This window comes from Lipotes vexillifer, unplaced genomic scaffold, assembly GCF_000442215.2.
Source record: "Lipotes vexillifer unplaced genomic scaffold, Lipotes_vexillifer_v1.1 scaffold90, whole genome shotgun sequence".
NCBI classification, from domain to species: domain Eukaryota; kingdom Metazoa; phylum Chordata; class Mammalia; order Artiodactyla; family Lipotidae; genus Lipotes; species Lipotes vexillifer.
Window position 1 is genome coordinate 4,442,061 of NW_006782310.1, and position 20,527 is coordinate 4,462,587.

At 37.3% G+C, this 20,527-nt stretch overlaps 1 protein-coding gene across 1 annotated transcript in view; it reads left to right on the plus strand.

Annotated features, from left to right (window-relative positions):
- Positions 1 to 940: 940 nt before the first annotated feature.
- Positions 941 to 20,527, plus strand: part of GALNT1 (polypeptide N-acetylgalactosaminyltransferase 1) — a 69,445-nt gene continuing 49,858 nt past the window's right edge. The window contains exons 1-2 of the mRNA XM_007455203.1: positions 941 to 1,110; positions 11,358 to 11,532. Coding sequence (XP_007455265.1) covers positions 972 to 1,110; positions 11,358 to 11,532 — 314 coding nt within the window. The 5' untranslated portion in view covers positions 941 to 971. The remainder of the gene's footprint in view (positions 1,111 to 11,357; positions 11,533 to 20,527) is intronic.

The window sequence follows — 20,527 nt, forward strand, 5'->3', positions numbered from 1 at the left end:
AGTGAGATGACTCCTTACCTCTCTGAGGTCCCTCGGACTGCTCCAGAGCTCCCCCAGATGAGTGCCGTATGTGTCAGAAGTGTTTCTGGTCTAGCTATCCCAAAGGACAGCTCCTCCAGTCATTTTCTCATGATATTTTAACAGATTGGGGGTAGGGGGGTTGGATAGAAACTAAACATCAGGGAAGTCTGTTAAATTACTGTCAGAGCTAAGGCTCAGATCTTTCGATATACCCTTTTCTTTTCTGTTACACTTTCCATGAGTCTTGTTTTTGAACGGCTGGTGACTAGCATTTTTAGAATGGGATTCAGTGGGACAGAGGGGTAAGAATCATTCCAATTAAACTGCTCTAGAAAAGCTACTAGGAGAACTCATATAAATCCTTGGACCCTGGGAACTGAATGTGAGTGGTTAAAATGGACTGGGAATTACTGGTTTCTTAAACTCCTGTGGCAGTTAATGGCTTAGCTTTTGCTTTAGTGTTTAATACAGCAATTGAATAGAAGGCAGTTAAGCCCCATGTGTTTGATGGATATAAGATAGTAGCTCACTGTTTTAATTTGAATTTTCCTCATTGTAATGAATCGAGCACCTTTTCACTTGTTTATTGGCTATTCGGGTTTCCTTTCTGCAAAGTGCTTGTTTAGTCCTTTACCCATTTTTCTATTGGATTGTGTATATTGATTTGTAGGAGTTATTTGCATGTTCTTGTTACTATTTTTATATATTTTACAAGTATTCTTTCAAGTCTGATATTAAAACTTATTCTTCATAGTAAAATTTCCTATTCATATTGAATTACTCGTTGTTTCTTTTTTAGGTTCTGAATTTTTAGGTTAATCTTTTTTCTTTTTCTTTCTATAGGTTATGAACGTGATTTCTGATGAAACTGGATTGGAATAATTTTCATGATCTTTGTATATTTATATATATATATATATTTTAAAATTTTGCATTTGACTTAAAGTGCCATGAGAAAATTTGCATATTGCAAGGTGGTCCTAGCCACCTCCTTGATTTGGGTACTCTTGGATATGTTCCTGCTGCTTTACTTCAGTGAATGCAACAAATGTGATGAAAAAAAAGAGAGAGGACTTCCTGCTGGGGATGGTGAGTGACATTTTATAACAGTGGACCTGTTTTGATATATATGTCACTTGTTTGTACTAACTAATTTGGAAACTATAAAATTTTAACATTTTTAGATTAATAGTAATCCCTGGCTTCCTATATATGATGATCATATTTCCATCAGTTCTCCAGTAGGTTCTTCTAGCAGTTAAAAGTATTAAAGTATCCTGTATAGAATTGCTAAATTCAATTTGTGTGTTCAATGTTAAATGTAGTTAATTTTCTGGAAGTTATATTACCAAATACTGTAGGGAATCTCATAGCTGGAACTACCAAAATTGTACAGGAGATTAGTCTAGTGTCATAATGCTGAGTGGAGCGTTAAAATTGCATTATCAAGTATGAGAGAGAGTTCTCCAGCCTTCCCATCTCAGTCCTAAGGGAAGAAGTCATTTTAGGTAGATGTGGTCTGGTGAGTTTGTTTTGTTAATGCTGTAGATAGCTCCAGTTAGCACTTTTACGGAGAGCTTATGAAAAGATCAGGCTATAAAATCTGGGCTGCAGTGAGAACACTGCAGTATCTGATATGGAAAAGAAAGGAAACACAACTATGAAGGACCTAGTTTGGAAGACTGACATTTTTGACAGAGGACACCTGAAAAATTCAGTTTTAGACTCTCTGTGTTTAAACCAAAAAAACAAATGCTGCCTTTTATTTTTTTTAAAACAAAATGAAAATGACTTTGCATTGTGAATCAGTAATTCAGCTATTCTGCGCTCTGAACTCTCTGTGATTAGTTATAGAATATCTGGCTAAACAGTAATTCTGTTTTTAGGAATTATTTGTGAATGATTACTGTTTCATTTGAATATGTAGCCACATTTAAATATCTTGCACTTTTATAATGAAAGCACCTGATCCCTTAAAATTTACAATCTAAAATTATATATTTGTGTTGGTAGGTGTGCCTACTTATTGTAATTTTTACAGATGGGATTGTGTAACCATTTCTCTCTATTTCATGGGAAATCTGCCTAAAATTAGGCTCAGTTGCTAACACTGGACTTTAGTAATACCTAGGCTAACCCCTGACTTTTTAATTTTCACCTTCCCCATAATTTTTTTTGCCTATTAATTTGTTGACTTTCCTGGTTTCCTTTATGGCCCTGCTGTTTAGTAAGTTTGTCGGGTGACAAGAGCTATAACTCTGTCAACATTTAAATCAAATCAAAGGTATTGCCATTCACCAGTAAGAAACTAGCATAATTCTTTTCCCAAATGGAACAGATTAACTTTCCCCTCACTCCACCTTAATTCGTTACCATTTATAGTGGGAGCTCATGGTGTTCTGTCTTAAATGCAAAGGCATGAAAAGTAAGAAAGACTGGGACCTCTGTAGTAGGTGAAGACACACTTAGTGAATGTTTTTTAAACTCTGATATGTGCTGGGCAGTGTGCTACGTGCTACTGACATACACTTCAACAATACAAAAAAGTTCCTCCCTTTGGGGAATCCCAATCCAACAGGAGAGAAAGAATATGGTAAAATAGTGATATGATAGATAGCATACTAGAGATGTGCATGAGAGCAGGAGGAAGGAACACCGTGGGGCATCTGAGAAGGTGCAGCAAGGAAGTGTAACGCTCAAGCTGTAGTATCAGGGTGAACAGGTGTTTGTTAGGTTTGATGGGTGAGGGGAATACCTTCCAAGCAAAGGAGAGAAGCATGTGCAAGATAAGCAAGTGAGAGACAGAGTTGATGGATAGGAGAATGTGAGGAAAGAGCATGGGACGAAGCTGGGAGGTTAGCAGAGGCCACATCACAGGAGGCCTTTTATGACATGCTAAGGGTTTTGGACTAAATCCTGTAGGTGAGGCATGACATTGAAGGATTTTTTTGGCTGCGTCAGGTCTTAGTTGCGGCACGCAGGATCTTTTGTTGCGGCGCACGGGCTTCTCTCCATTTGTGGTGCGCAGGCTCCAAGGCACGTGGGCTCTGTAGTTTGTGGCATGCAAGCTCTCTAGTTGAGGCCCGCGAGCTCAGTAGTTGTGGTGTGCGGGCTTAGTTGCCTTGCAGTATGTGGGAATCTTAGTTCCCTGACCAGGGATCGAACCCTTGTCGCCTGCATTGTAAGGCAGATTGTTTACCACTGGACCACCAAGGAAGTCCCACTGAAGGATTTTAAACAAGGAAATCAGTAACCTGATGGGATCCAGACTTTCAGAAGGAAGTTTGGTGGTCACGTGGCTGATGTATTGGCTTGGTGTTTAAAAGCCGAAGTTCCTTCAGTTTTTAAATAAAAATAAAAGACACATTTTTCATTTTCACCAAGAGCTTTTTTGAACAACATATTCACAGTTTTGTACCACTACCTTCTGCCATTTTTCAGGCAACTTCATAATTCCATCTTCCCAAAACTTTTTATCTTTTTGAGCAAAGAACTCTTTCAGGTGCCTTTTACAGTCTTCCAGGGGATTGAAATTTTTTCCATTAAGAGACTTTTGTAAAGACCGAAATAGATGGAAATCTGAAGAGGCGCAATTGGTGAATATGGCGGGTGAATCAGAACTTCCCAGCCAAGCTGTAAAAGTTTTTGCCTGGTCATCAGAGAAACGTGGTTTTGCGTTAATCCTGATGGAAAATCATGCATTTTCTTTTGACTAATTCTGGACCCTTTTCATCGAATGCTGCTTTCACTTGGTCTAATTGGGAGCAGTACTTGTTGGAATTAATCATTTGGTTTCTGGAAGGGGCTCATAATAGAGGACTCCCTTCCAATCCCACCATATACAGAGCATCACCTTCTTTGGATGAAGACCAGCCTTCGGTGTGATTGGTGGTGGTTCATTCACTTGCCCCATGATCTCTTCCATTCCACATTATTGTACAGTATCCACTTTTCATCGCTTGTCACAATTTGTTTTAAAAGCGGAACGTTTCATTACATTTCAGCAGAGAATCTCATGCGGAAATACAGTCAAGAAGTTTTTTTTTCACTTAATTTACATGGAACCCAAACATCAAAGCAATTTACATAACCAAGCTGGTGCAAATGATTTCAGCGCTTGATTTGGATATTTTGAGTATGTTGGCTGTCTTCCATGTGATACAACTTTGATTGTTCTCAATTAATGTCTCAATTTGATCCTTATCAACTTCAACTGGTCTCCCTGACCTTGGAGCATCGTCCAGCAAAAAGTCTCCAGCACAAAACTTTGCAGACCACTTTTGACACGTTCAATCAGTCACAGCACCTTCTCCATACACTGCACAAATATTTTTTTGTGTGTTTCAGTTGCATTTTTACCTTTCTTGTAATAATAAAGCATAATATGCCGAAAATGTTGCTTTTATTTCTTCCGTCTTCAATATTAAAATGGCTACACAAGAATTCACAGATTTTGATTTTTTTTTTTAATGCATGACATATGACAGCTGTCACAATACAATCTAACAAAAATGTTTCAAATGAAGTTAAAGACAACTAAGCACTACTAGAGCCATCGTATGGGAAAAACCAAACAAACTTTTTGGCCAACCCAATACTAGAAGGGAATGAGATGGCAGAGACTGGTTGTGAGGGCATTGGGAAGGTTTGGAGAAGTTCTTGGGGCCTACACTAAAATGACACTGGAGATGGAGAGGAAATAAAATATATGAGAAGTTTGTAAATAGTGGCGTTTACATAGCATGGGGAGTCACTGAATGTAGGTAATAACGGAAAGTGAAAAGTCTCAGGTGATTCTCAGGTCTTCCTCTTTGGATGAATTGATACGAGGTGGGCCCCCCAGAGGCGGAGTGGCTTTGGTGAGAAGGCAGAAGGATGAGTTGCGTTTGGAGTGTTTAACGTTGGGGTGTTGGGAGGGATGTTCTGCAGCAGAGGGTGGCTGGGGTAGAGCATGTGGGCGGCAGTGTGGGCTCCAGCAGTGTGTGGATGTTGGAAGAGACAGGCCAGTGTTGGAGAGGATCATGGAGGGTCAGCAAAGGGAAATAAGGCTTCTGGAAGTCAGAGTAGGGGGAGAAGCCAGAGGGAGTGGGGTCATGGAAATCCAGGAGTGATGTTTGTTCAGAGATTTTACCTGAGATGAAGAAGTGGTTCTGATGTGTTTCCCAGCAGGGGGTTTCTTGTGACCCTAGCAAGTGCCATTTCAGTGCCAGTGGATTTGATATTACTGATGTGTAGCTTATCCTTTTAGGAAGCTTCCACACAAAGAGATAGTACAGTAGTTTAAAAGAAAGGAATGGAGCCAAAGTTGGTTTTCTATGAATGTATGTATTTTTTATGTATGTTGAGGGAGAGGTTTAAAATATAAAGTAATGAAGTAATACTTGAAAGAGCCAATTCTCAGCAGATGAGACAGTGTGGTGTCAACCACAAGAAAAGGATTATCCTTGAAGAGGATTCTAAGGTTAATACAGTTTTGGAAAACCACTAGTAGCATGAGCATCAAGGAAAAGGAGTAGCTTTTATACAAAGTACAGAAGTACAAAGTAAAGGAGAAATGGTCTGAAAGTAACAATGTGGAGCTATGAGAGAGCATCGTTACCTCCTGGGAGACAGAGAATGAAAGTTGTTGAGGGTTGTGAGGTTAATGGGCTCGGGGGAAGAGCTGGATTTAAGTCTGGTAGATGGGGCCCCTGTTGAGACAAGACGATGTATTGATAGAAGCTTTATAATGGCCTGGGGGCATCAGGGTGTTGAGTGTGACAGACTGAGAAGGCTGTGAGCAGTGGAAGGATGAGAGAAGCACTGAGCAGTAAGCCAAGAGGTGAGTTAATAGCTGAAGGGAGAGACTTGGAGAGGCCAGCAGTTCCAGATGGGGCCCTAGAGCATCCATTTTTTCAAACTGTGTTCCATGTAGCCTTTCCCTCTTGAAGGGAAAGAGTGAGGAAATGATTTAGGGAAGGGGGACAATTGATGCTAAGCAAGAACAGTTTGAAAAATCTGCTCTGATGTGAAGTTGCAGTGCAGTGGGCGCTGAGAGGTCTCAAGTAGCATCAGAGGCCTAAGGTTGTTCAGGCTCTCGACATAAGGCTGCTGAGGAATTGTGGTGCCACTGAACAGATCTTTCACTAAAATTGTTGGGAGAGGGTTGATAGGTGATGGCATCAAGGATGTGGACCTTCTTAGTGGAATTAGCAAGTACAGTCAGTGACCTAGAGGAATGTAGGTCTCTTGATAGAACACATTAGGTCTCCAGGATATTCGTTTTCTATGGCATTTGAAAAACCAAATCAAAACAAAAAAGCAAGAAAACAATGAGCAGATACAACACTCCAGAGCAATTGTCTCAGTATTGTAAGGACCTCATTTCTGAACTTCTTTGAACTGCTTTACAGTGCCAATTTGGTGAAATTTACCAAATTGTGTTCTTTATACTATTGTGTGCAAAAAGTTGTCTTATTTTTAAGCAGAATGGATTCATTATCCTTATGATAATGCTTATAAGATTATCATTGATATATTTAGTTTTCTAGGATTCTTACATTTACTTGTTACTTGCCTGCATCAGGTAACAACAGGCCAGTCTTTGGTGTTTCGGAGGGTTGGTTTTGTTTTGTTTTATTTTCCTGAGCAGTTCTCTCTCATAGTTTTATTCTTGTATTTTATACCCCAGACTATCTGAGAATAGCAAAATTCTTCTGTTGCTAGAGAATTAGATTAGATTCCCTTTGAAAAAACATGGTTAGTGTGGGTTATGTCTTGGGAATATTTTTACAACTCTTCTGCTTTTTAGAATTAACTCATTCAATTTATGGATTTGGATGTTGCATAGACTATTCAATATTTTTACAGATGCAATTTCAAGTAGGAATTAATCCTTTGTGCCAGCACTGTACTTGATTTTCAGATTATTAAAATGTTGATTATTCAAGTTTTCATGTACTTCTGCTAGAATTATTTCAGTTGTCAAACAGTAGGAAAAGTTTGAGAACATATTTTATAGAAGAAACTTCTCATGATTAAAAACTTAAAAATATTGTTACTAAGGCTTTCAGAAACTCTTTATTACAGACTTTTAGTGTGCTTAGAGTTTTATTTGAACACATTACAAATGAATTGAATATAAAATTGGAATGAGGGTTGAAACTAATAGGTGTTGACGTAGCAGAGAGTTATCAATGAATTTTGTTATATGCAATAATATTTTGATGCTAAAAAAATCAGGTAATTTGCTTTGTTTATAGAATACATATTATATACACTAAGAAAGCAAAAACATTTCAGTTATCATTGTAAGCCACATCCCAATTTCAGAGATGTTAAGATATGGGAAAATATATTTTGGAATAAGTGAAATATAGTGCATAAAAATAGTAAAGATGGTTGTATAATAAGGTAAGAAAATTGTTTGGGAGAAATGATTTTAGCCTTTTATCTTCCCCATCTTCCCCAAATGGGTATCATGTAACTTTATACCTCCTTATTCCACTTCCATGAGAAAAATACAAACTAGAAATTTGTAAGATTTATTAAAACACATTCATAGGTATGTCATGTGGTTTGTATATGTGAATCTTATTTGGCAGCATTCAGAGTGAACCTGTAGTTTTTTCAAAAATTAAATTTTCTAAAACATGAAACTTCTCTACATTGTCATGTAAATGAAGTTTAACTAAAGTGTATAATAAAATGTTTATTCTCACATAATACTTTGGAATAACACCTTAGTCACCCCCTTGTCAAAGTTGATTTGATTTTTAGAAATGATCTGCCTATAAAATTTTATGGCAACGAAAGTTTGTTTTTTCAGTTCGGGAAATGATAATATCCAAACCCATTTCATTTGCTTTCAAACAAGTTTCACTGAACTCTTTTTTAATTTACATGAAAGACTGGTAAGTAGAATACAAGGAAAGTTAATGCTTACTATCTTCTTTGTTAGTTGCACTGCAAGTGCATTAGTAGTAAAAATATTCACTAGCTAGTTGCATTCTATCCTGGCATCTTTGCCAAAGAAAATTAGTTTACTGGTTGGTGTAATTCTTCAGGATATTATAATTTCTAAATTAGAATATTGTGGTGGATTCTGTAAATCATGCAGTAGTCATATAACTTTTGATTAATGGCCATTTTAAATGCGGCTCTGAGATCTCATGTGTATCAGTAGGTTAAAGTATATAATGTGGGTATTATACCAGATATTTAGATTATTAGTAAGTACCAGGTGACCAAATTTGTAAAGTATTGCAGCCAGGAGGATTTTATATGTTGTACAGTTTTGCCCATTTCTTTAAGACCTCAAGGCTAGAGTTTTACTTCACTGTGATCGGGCAGGATTTTAACTTTCTGGTCATACAGTCTCTTAGGCTGTAAGCAATCAAGTTTATACTTACTGGTTCTTACAGTAATAATTTCTTGAGTGCTCCTTCATGCTCCCCCAGTCCTCATGGAAACTTTCCAAACATAAACAAAAGTAGAGAAAAATAGAAAATTGATCTCCCATATACCCATCATCTGACTTCGACAGTTATCAACTCAAAGCTAGTCTTGTGGCATAGATACATGGATACCTCTTTCTTTTTGTCCTCCCCACCCCCCGTTTTTGGTTGTTGTTGAAGAAGAAGAAATTGCTTTCTTTGTTTTCTCCAGTTTCCCACAGTCAGGATTTGCATCCCTTTAATGTTTTTTTTTATCATTTCCTCTGTCCCCTATATTTCCTGTGAATTGGTAAGTAAGTCCAGAGGCTTGACCAGATTCAGGATCTACCCCCACCCTGCCCCCAGCAAAAATATGTTATAGATGGTGTTCTGTATAACTTAATACTCAATTAAAAAACTGAGTAGTGTGAAAATATTTCCATTTTAACTTTTCTTTAAAGCATTATCTTACGCTAAAATAGGGCACAGGTAACTGAAGGATATTTATAATCAGGGCCACTAGATGTCTCCCACCTACTCTTGAGGTTATCTGTGCCATGCAGATAAAATAACTGTTCCCTCTAGAACTCCGCTGCTTCATACTGACCCCTGAATGTCCCAACCCCCAAATCTGTTAATTACTCTTTATTTTCAGAGACAGGTAAGTAAGAATTGACTCTGAGAGTTTTCTATGATTTTTAAAGTTTTAAAAGCTTATATAGGCATTATACTTCTGTACTTAGTTTTTATTACACTTGGCATTGAAAATTTTTGTCACTGAGAATTTTTTAATTCTTATATTTAAAGAGCTTACTTGACAAAAATTAGCCGGGATTTGTTTTTAAAAATTGTATTACAAGAGTTTCTTATAATTTAAGTTATTTTCTAATATTTTAACTTTCTTCCTGGAATCACAGTTCATTGTGAGAATGGGGAAAGTTATTATCCACCATTTTTTTCCTTGATAGTCCTCCAGAATCGATTTTATATTCTAGACAGAGTTTTTGAAGACACAGTGAATAATATTCTGCAGCTCTGGTATTGGTAGGTTACTTTGTACCCCATCTGAACAGTCATCCTGTAGGTCAGCTTTACCAACTAGAGCTGTTCTTGGACAGATGAAGCTTGGCTGAAATGAGCTGGTTTGTCTACTGCCTTGATGTCTTCATTTTTGTCCAGAGACTTTCGGGGATGCCTAAAAAACAAACTGTAGGAGAATAACTTTCAGCTTTAAAAATAAACAAGTAATGTAGAAAACAGATATTTTCATCCCATTCTTATCCCCACCTCATTTTCTACCCATCCCTCTTAGATGGGAAGTTTAACAATTGTTTTTTCGAATTTAATATATTCTAGAACATATTTTTCTTGAAACACTTTTCAGCATCTCAAAAGCATATAGCAAGGAACAAGATTTGGGAATTGCTGATCAGGAATATTATTCTTTTTACTAATATAGCCGGTCCTCCATATCCGTGGGTTATACAGAGGCCTGACCGTACCACACCTTTTTATATAAGGGATTTGTGCGTCTGTGGATTTTGGTATCTGCAGGGCGGGGTGAGGGGGGTGTCTTGGAACCAGTCCCCCATGGATAATGAGGGACAACTGTATATTACGAGATAACATTACTTCTGATTAGAATTATATTTCTTTTTTTTCATTAATAAGGTTATTTACTAGATATATTTCAAATATGGAATACATAATTTTAACACATTCCACTTAGCATTTTTAAAAATGAAGCATTTTTCTAGCCCACAAAGGAAATGTTAATACCTTTCAAAAGGTAGGAAGTTTAAGCCACATGAGGGTAGAGAACATGTAATGTCTTGTCTGCACTGATCCTCAGTGCCTGGCAGTGGCTGCTATGATGTAGGTGCTCATTAAATATTTATTGTTGGAAGGCTGTATTTTCTCACTTAAGTGCAATAAAATAAAAAAGTTTACAGTGAATGTTTGAACAAATAAAAAGCTCAAAGCATAAAAGAAATTCTCAAGAATTATATTTCTTGATGCTCCACCTTGCATAATGCTTATTATAATGTCTACTATAATCAATTCTAGGATTTCATTTTGACTTACTTTGAATAACACTTTTACTCACATATTAATTTAGCATATAGTTATAAAATGCCTGTAAAACACTGCTAAACTCCACAGAAGGTACATGAATGAACAAAATACTCCAGCTAAAAAAGAGATCATAATCTAGTTAGGGGAGGGTGTCATAGGCAGGTTTAGCAATCATAATAAGAGAGAACTATTGATTAGAGACATAGAGCCCTGGACAAAATGATGTAGTAGTCAAGAGTAGTAAATGATCACTCTAGAGAGATGCAGAAAAGCTGCAGGAGAGAAGCTGTTTTAGCTGGGCCTTGAAGGACAAGTGTGAGTTTGGTATTGCAGAGGTAGAGGTAGGAAGGAGATGACAAGGGAGGGGCCAGTGTGAGCAAAGGCACCAACGCAAGAAGACATGAGGCACATGGAGGAAAGTAGTGGGTGCTGTTTGACTGGAGGATGAGGATCTGGGGGATGGGAGGTGGAGACCCCAGCAAGTGGTGGGTTTGGGAAGTTAGATTAAATTTCCTATTAAAGAGATTGGCCTCTAGGAGACCATGAGAATAACACAATGAAGGCTATGCTTTAGGGAGATTAATGTGGTAACGATATCCAAGATGGGAGTGCCAAGGCCATGAAGTGATTCAGGTGAGTGGTGCAAAGTGAGGAGGTCTTGAGTCAGGACAAGGCGTGGAAGCGGAGGACAAGGCAGCCCCTAGCCCATGTCTCAGACTGGGAGAGGATGGGCTCAGAAATGGCTCTGGTTGTTGAGGACATAGTTTAAACTCAAATGTTATTAAACAGAAACATGAATCAATTGTTATACAATTAATGTTAGTTAAGTTTCCTCCTTATTCTTAGTTCTAGAGCCAGTACAAAAGCCTCATGAAGGTCCTGGAGAAATGGGGAAACCAGTCGTCATTCCTAAAGAGGATCAAGAAAAGATGAAAGAGATGTTTAAAATCAATCAGTTCAATTTAATGGCAAGTGAGATGATTGCACTCAACAGATCTTTACCAGATGTTAGGTTAGAAGGGTAAGTACCTAGTGTGGTCCTAATAGTATTTAATATGAATGAAAAGTATGTTATGAATTCCCAATAAATTGCACTTTAGTGTTGACTGTTCTTAAAGTGATTGTTACATCACTAAGTTACTACTTACCCCCCCACTTAAATAATTAAATGCTGATAAAATAATACCTCAAGTTCTAGTGATCATTGGGACTATATATTTTAGGCTTTGGAAGATAATTGTTTATCTTGATAGATTAGTAGGGATTTTAAACTTCATTATTAACAAAACATTTATATAATTAATTTTTTATTTGAATTTTATTTTTTTTATACAGCAGGTTCTTATTAGTTATCTGTTTTATACATATTAGTGTATACATGTCAGTCCCAATCTCCCAGTTCATCCCACCCACCCACCCCTGCCGCTTTCCCCCCTTGGTGTATATAATTAATTTTTTATTTGAATTTTATTTTTTTTATACAGCAGGTTCTTATTAGTTATCTGTTTTATACATATTAGTGTATACATGTCAGTCCCAATCTCCCAGTTCATCCCACCCACCCACCCCTGCCGCTTTCCCCCCTTGGTGTATATAATTAATTTTTTATTTGAATTTTATTTTTTTTATACAGCAGGTTCTTATTAGTTATCTGTTTTATACATATTAGTGTATACATGTCAGTCCCAATCTCCCAGTTCATCCCACCCACCCACCCCTGCCGCTTTCCCCCCTTGGTGTATATAATTAATTTTTTATTTGAATTTTATTTTTTTTATACAGCAGGTTCTTATTAGTTATCTGTTTTATACATATTAGTGTATACATGTCAGTCCCAATCTCCCAGTTCATCCCACCCACCCACCCCTGCCGCTTTCCCCCCTTGGTGTATATAATTAATTTTTTATTTGAATTTTATTTTTTTTATACAGCAGGTTCTTATTAGTTATCTGTTTTATACATATTAGTGTATACATGTCAGTCCCAATCTCCCAGTTCATCCCACCCACCCACCCCTGCCGCTTTCCCCCCTTGGTGTATATAATTAATTTTTTATTTGAATTTTATTTTTTTTATACAGCAGGTTCTTATTAGTTATCTGTTTTATACATATTAGTGTATACATGTCAGTCCCAATCTCCCAGTTCATCCCACCCACCCACCCCTGCCGCTTTCCCCCCTTGGTGTATATAATTAATTTTTTACAAGATTCTTTTAAGTTGTGTGTAACTTAAAATGGTGAAGTATACAGTCATAAGCATACAGATTACTGAATTTTTACATATGTATGTACCTGTGTAACCATCATCCAAATCAAGTTATAGAACATTTCCATCACCCCTGAAAGATCTCTTGTGTTCCTTTCCAGTCAATACTCCCACCCCCAGGAGCAGCCATTGCTTTGATCTCTAAACATAGATTAGCTTTGTCTTTCTTTGAACTGTTTATAAATGGACCCATACTGTTTATATTCTTTGGTGTCTCTGAGATCCATATTGTTGCATATATCAGAAACTTATTCTTGTCCATTGCAGTGTGTGGTTTGTTATGTGAATATACCATAGTTTATTTACATGTTGATAGATATTTGTGTTGTTTCCACTTATTGACTATTGTGAATAAAGGCTATGGTGACATTTCTGTGCACATTTTAGGAAGACTTAAGCTCTCATTTCTATTTGGTGTACGTATTGGGGAAAGAAATAGGGTATACACTTATGGCACGTGCTGCCAAACATTTTTCCAAGATGGTTGTACCAACTTACACTCCTACCAGCAATATAAGGCCCAGTTGTGCCATACGAAGAAGGTAATACAAGGTATCTGGACTAGAGGACAACAGGCCCAGTTAAAAGCAAGGGAACTGTACAGAGAAAGGTAGACCCCCTAGCCACCTTGCTTTCTGTGGCTCCCATTAATGCCAGCAGCCAGGCTTGATCCCTCCAGGCAGGAGATTGGAAGATCTTCATCAGCAGAATTGGACTAGCCCTAGAGAAAAGCAAAACAACTGCAAACACTGACATAAGAGATTCTCCAACTTAATAGCATAGCCTGATCACTCCAGTGGAGTATACTCATAGTCACTAAGCCTCACTTAAATATTCAGAGCTTATATTCAGTTTTTTGGCCTTCCATTTTTAGTAATAGATGACCAAGGCATACTAGACATCACAGGAAACCCTCAAACATGTAAAGTATAATTCAAAACTTTAAGCAACTTGGAGGAAGCAAAGACTGACTATTCAGGGGGAAGAAAACTTAAAAAGAAATAATTAGTAATCCCAATGAAATAAGAAAACATATTACAACCATAAAACAAGAATAGGATACCATTCAAAAAATAGACTGAGAGAACCAAAAAGAGCTTTTGGGAATTAAAACAAAACAAAACTCAGTAGCAGGTTGGGAGGAAATCTTCCATAAAAATAGATCAAAGAGATGGACAATAGTAGAAGCTTATGAAATTGAATTGACTATCAATGAGGACCAATATTTGATTAATAGGAGTCTCAAAGAGAATAACAAAAAAGGTGAGGAGAGGGATAGGCAGGTGGGAAGGAGCAAATTTATCCACCAGATTTTCCAGAACTGGACTGTACAGGTTTTGGATTGAAAGACCATTAAGTTTTCAGGACAATAGATGAAAACAGATTGCACCCCCAAGGCATTGTGACTTTCAGAACACTGGCAATCATTCCCTGAAAAAGACCTCTTATAAGTTTCTCTGGAGAAGAAAGCAGATCACAATCAAAGGATTATTTATCAGAGTATCTTCTCTCAGCAGCAACTCTGGAAGCAAAGGAGCAAAATTCTAAAGGAAAATAACTTCCAACCTAGAATTCTGTATGCATCCAAATTAACAATAAAGTGCACAGGTTAAATAAGGACATTTTGGGAATGCAAGGTCTCAAAACATTGAACTGCCACCACATATCTTTTCTTGGGAAGTTACTGGCTTGTGCTCCACCAAAAGAGGACTTAAATCAAGGAAAAGGTTGACACAGGATGTAGAAGACGGGAGATCTGATGTGCAAGAGATGGTGGGAATCTCTGGAAGATGGTGTAAGGACAGCCACGGGTTGAGAGTTGTGCAGGCAGAGAGGCAGCCAGCCCAGGTGGGAGCAGCTCAGAAAATGCTCACCAGGAGAGACTTCAAGGAGATGTTGTTGAAGTCATACCTCATAAGGCTGAATGTCTTGGAGAGATTTAGACAATTGATGGAGAATCTGGGATTGAATTAGTAATAAGTAAATAGAAAACCATCGCAAGAAAAAAATTAAACAATCATTAAATCCAGGGAAAATTTTTTACAGTTGTTCAGAGAAGGCAAAGGTAATCATAGTTTATTACATGGCACAGCTATGAATAAGTCATAATAAGGTAACCATTGAATATTGTGCATGTAAAAATTAAACTGAGGGGATATAGAGTATTCATCCAGCAAATTGGTTAAGTGGACATCAGTCAAGAGAAGCTTCATTGTAAACTTAGATTTTCACAAACTGTGTACTTTCCTGAGTAATTTAAGAATTATTGAAGAAAGCTAGACTCCTCAGGCAAGTCTCAGTTAAATTCAGTGATGTCGGCATTAAAAAGAACCTTAACTATTATTGTTTATAGTAGAGTTGTTTTTGTGCTTTTAATAATTCCCCTAAATACATCACCACTCTCAGCACATTTCATTGTTTATTTTTTAAAATCTTTTACATGGTTCTTGAAGATACTTTTACTAATGAGCAGCTTATAAGTATATTAAATATATTATAAACACTAGTGTTTGCACAGTGAACTACTTCATGATATAGAGATCAGTGTTTAAATGGTGTGATTCGTATGCTTGTGCACCAAATTTTGGGCTGGATGAGGACTTCTCAGACTTGAAAAAATCCTGCTTTGTGCTGGATTGCTAGTCCAGCTGCTAATACGCAGTCCTTCTGGCCAACCATTGGGTCTCTGTGGGATATGGCTGCTTCATGGGGTGGCACAAAGTCACTACTACCACTGAATAGCCATTTTTTGCCTTCTTGTTCCATTTCTGTGCTTTTATCCTTTTTTTAAAAAAAAAAGCTTTGAAAAACTTTATTATGGAAATTTTCAAATATATACAAAAATAGAGATAATAGTCTGAACCCTAATGTATTCATCACCTTGCTTCAACAGTTCCTAAAAGTTCTCTTTTATACCCTCTAAGATGTCCTGCAGCAATCTCCTTCTCCTGGTATTTACACTTCTGTGTGGTCTCTTCCTATGTTGTGCTAGGGTTGGTCTGTATGGCCAGCAGTACAAGTGATGGAGTGTCATTTTCAGGATTGGGTTATAAAATACACTATGGTTTCCAATTTGGTCTTTTATTCTCACTTGGATCATTGACTCGGGTAAGCCAGCTGACATGACAGGAATGGCCCTGTGGAGAAGCCCACATGGTTTGTGGATTTTGGGGATCAACCAGGTGAGTGAGATTAGAAGCAGATTCCCCAACCTCAGGCAAAGACCTAACCATTTGCAAATATTACAATATTTGTCTCTGAAAGATAGGACTCATAGAACAAAAAAAGGAAGGGAAAAAATCATGATACCATTTTTCATACCTAAGAAAAGTCTTAACAGTGATTCCTTGATAACATGAAATATCCAGTTAAATTTCCCTAGTTATGTCATATATTTTCCTTTTTTAAGAGTGTTTGTATCGGGATGCAAATAAGGTGCACACATTGCAACTGGTAGGTATCTCAAGTGTCTCTTAGTCTGTAGGTTCCGTCTTCTTTTTTCCCTTACAGTTTATTATTTGAATATGAGGTAGAGCGTCTTGTATCTTTCCTGAGTCTGCATTTTGCTGATTGCTGGTGCCATTGATTGTGTTCTTCTGTTTCCTCTCTTCCCTGTAGATTGGTAGGTTAAAGGCGTTTTGTACCAATATCCTTGAAGTCAAGTAAGTTGTGACCTATTAGGCCTATTATATGTCCCATCAGTCTGTTTTCTATCATTGAAACTCCTCTTAGCCAGGCTTTGGACTGCTTGCATTGATTCTCTTAGTCCCTTTTATTTTTATCTTTTCTCGTCTTTCTGTTCTACTTCCAGGGAGAAATGCTAGGCTACCTTTCAGCTATTCTCTTAAATTTTTTATTTGTTAAGTTTTTAATTACTAAGTCATTGCTGTTGTTTTCTGACTTAAAGATACAGACACAAAACCCTGCAACTTAACTTTTTTATTCACAGAAATATTTGTGAGATGTTTAATATGTAACATTTTAATCTTTCTAGTTTTTAAAGTAATTTTAACTTTGGTTTAAAAAATTATCAGTCCCCTGAGGCAGACTGCTGTTAAGTGCCTCAGAGAGATTGCTGTAGCCAAGGACAGTTGAATCAGGTTTGAATCCAGGTCTTCTGACTTTTAATTCCCTTCTTTCTCTGCCTAATTGCTAAAGGTTATTTTTTTCTCATTTTCTTAACTATTACTTTTAATGTTAGATGAAATTCTGGAAACAGATTAAAATCATGTATTTAGTAGAATTCTGCTTATTTTCTCATGTTAGATAAGCTTCTCTAGATGATTTGGATAAACTTCTGGGAGTTGCTCTGCTTATAATTTTTAAGACTTAACGGTTTTATAATCTTTGAGGTGTTTTCAGTAACGTTGTTATAATTCTATAAATAGTAATTGGTAGTTCTAAAGCTAATATGTATTTTGTTTCCGTTAAATACAATTTTGAAAACAATATTCTAACATAAATTTTACTCTTTGTATCTGTATTTATCCTCTTATAGTATGATTTCTACCTGCTTTATGAAATGTAAATTTTTGTTATACAAATTTAGTGAGTTCCCTGATTTTTTGTTTTATCTGTTGCCTCAAAGACACACGTGATAATTAGTAGTTTAAAAATATGCCTTAAAAATATTTATCTTGAAGTATTTTTTTCTTTTGTGTTTTTTTTTTGGCTGCTTCCATTGCTGTGCGCGGGCTTTCTTTAGTTGTGGCGAGCGGGGACTACTCTTCATCGCGGTGCGCGGCCTTCTCATTGCGGTAGCTTCTCTTGTTGCGGAGCATGGGCTCTAAGTGCGCGGGCTCAGTAGTTGTGGCTCGCGGGCTCTAGAGCGCAGGCTCAGTAGTTGTGGCGCATGGGCTTAGTTGCTCTGCGGCATGTGGGATCTTCCCAGACCGGGGATCGAACCCGTGTCCCCTGCATTGGCAAGCGGATTCTTAACCACTGCGCCACTAGGGAAGCCCTCTTTTGCATTTTCCATCATTCACTAGTGATCTCTCAGAAATTTTATTCTTTGGAAAACGTAGCTTTCTCTTTCCTTATTTTAGCTATTAATTTTTTTTGAATGAAATAGTCTAAACATTCAGAAAGCTATAGGAGATAACAAAGCTTTGTATCAAACACTAACTTTATTGAATTTTAACAAGTTGCCATATTCTCTTCATATTTTGTTTTTAAAATAAAACTTTACAGCTACTGTTGAAACCATTTGTGTACCCCTCCCCAGTTGTATTCCATTCCTCTCTAACCATAGGTCTGATTTTTTGCATTTATCATTACTGTGCATGTTTATCTATCTATCTATCATCTATCTACCTAAATAATATATAGTTTCATATTTTTAACAACAGATTCTAGCATAGCATATGCATATATTCTTCTGCAACTTTAAAATTGTTCAAGCATTGATTTTGATATTTGGCCATATCATTACATGTAGTTCTAGGTCATTCATTTTAACTGCTTTGTAGAAGTCCATTGTGGGAATATACACCATAATTTATCTATTTTGCTTTTGCTTAGATGTATATACTTTACAGTTACAGAATGTCTATAAATATCCTGTTTAAACAAGCATGTATTCTCTTGTACAGATATAACAGTTTTCTGTGGAACAGTGTTTCCAAATTGTAGGTCATGACCCCTTAGTCATTAATGGATCATGAGATCAATTTAGAGGACCTTAGGCCTCAAGGTTTTTTTTTATGGTATTTCATACACAATGTGAATACCTGTTAGCATTTTAATTAGTGAAATAGAAGATATCGGAGTGTATCTCATGTAATAAAAGTTTTTTTTCATTAATCATTGTTTCAGAATGTATGTTTTAGGGTGACTTAAAATGTATTACCATGTGTTATGGTCAGTTGCACAGAGATGCGAAATAATTGTGTTAAGAGGAATGCACTTTTTAATTTCATTTGATGTTTTTAAAAATTGCTGCCACTGTGGTTTCACCAGTTTACATTTTCCAGCTGCAGTGGATGAGATTACATTGCTCTGCATATTCATGCAGAGGATAGTCGTGGCATGAGTGGGATATAATAGTGGCATGGAAGAGGCTGGCACAGGTGAAGTTTTCAAATTCTGATTGTATGTTTAAGATGGAAGCTATCAGAATGCTGACAGGTTGGATGTGGAGTAAAAGAAAAAAGGAAAAGTTAAGAATTTAGGCCTGATTAGCTATCTGAATTAAAGTGATACTTGCCAAGATGGGAGGGAGAGTAGAAATATGGGAATAGAAATCAAGAATTGTTAGCACATATTTATAAAATCCTGGAGTTCAGGGGAGGGGTTGAAGCTGGAGTCATTAAGGGATAAGAGAATTTGAAGTCACGGGACTGGTTGACAGCCACTGAAGTGGATGAGGTGAAAAAGGGGTTAGGGAGCTAATGTTCTAGCCTTCGAAGATTGAGAACAGGAGGAAGATCTAGCAAGAGGCTGAGGAGAGGTGAGGTAATGTTTCAAGGGGAAGTGGCCAGCTGTGTTAAATGCTGCTGAGAGGTTAAGTTGAGATCTCTAAACTGACCGACGGTTTCAGTGTGTGGAGAGGCTGTTGGACAGGATTGTTCCTGTGGAGTGATAGGCAATGAAACCATGGTTTAAAAGAATGGGGAGACTTTCAGTTTCTGTAATGGTGGCCTTGGTGATCTGGACCAACTCTCCAGATGAGAACATCTAGAGAGTTAGAAAAATCATCCTCTTGAAAACATCCAGAGGTTAGAAAGCACAGCTTAGAAGGTAGTGAAAAATTACAGAGCCAACATCTGGGAGAAGATGGAAACCCAGAGAAATGAGAGTAGAATTTGGAGGCTACTTTTTATCTAGAGGCATCTGCTGAATCCAAAAGGTATACACTGAGAAACTAAATAGTGCTTTTGACAGGAAAGAAAAGATAATTGGGAGCAAGAGGGACTTAATGAGGTGCTGGCCGTGTTCTGTTTCTTCACCTGAGTCATGATTACATGAGCATTTGCTTGTGATATCTCATTCGCTGTAAATTTATGTGTTTTGCACTCTGTTTTGCTTCCCATGAAATCAACTTTAAAAAGAGTGGGAGAAACAAAGTGGGAGGGAAGCAGTGGAGACAGCAAGTATAGCGGTGCTTTTGAGGTGTAATTGTTGGAAAAAGAGAAATGGGGCAGTTAGCTGGGGAGATTGTGCAATCAAGGGAGACATTTTCTTTTTCTTCTGTAATATGGCATATAGTACAATATGGTTGTATGTTGATAGAAATTATCCCATTGAGGGAGAGTTTGAGAGGGGAGTATTATAGCAAGAGCATTCAACTTGAGTAGGTGAGAAGGAATGTAGTTGGCTTCAGACAGGAACAGGGATAATGCAGACATTGTATGATGGGGAAAAGGCACAATGTTTATGATCACAGATGTCTACAGGATGGTCAGTGTGTTGATGGGAGTATGGAAATCCTCATCTGATGGCTTTTTTCAGTGAAATTAGAAACAAGGTTAACACCTGTGAGTGAGGAGGGTAGGAAAGGTATTGGGAATCTCAGGAGGTGTGGAACAGTTTGCAGGGGTTAACTAGGAAATGTAGTGGGAACACTGGATAGTGCTGAGAGCCTCCTTGAGGTTTGTGTTTGTAAATTGAAAATGAGACCATTCAGCATGCTCATATGTTTTCTTTAGCCATATTCAGCAGCCCTAGTGCAGATGCAGAATCAGCAGAAAGTTGGATTTAGCTATTGGGATATTGCCAAGCGAGTGAGATAGAATAGGGAGATAACAAGAC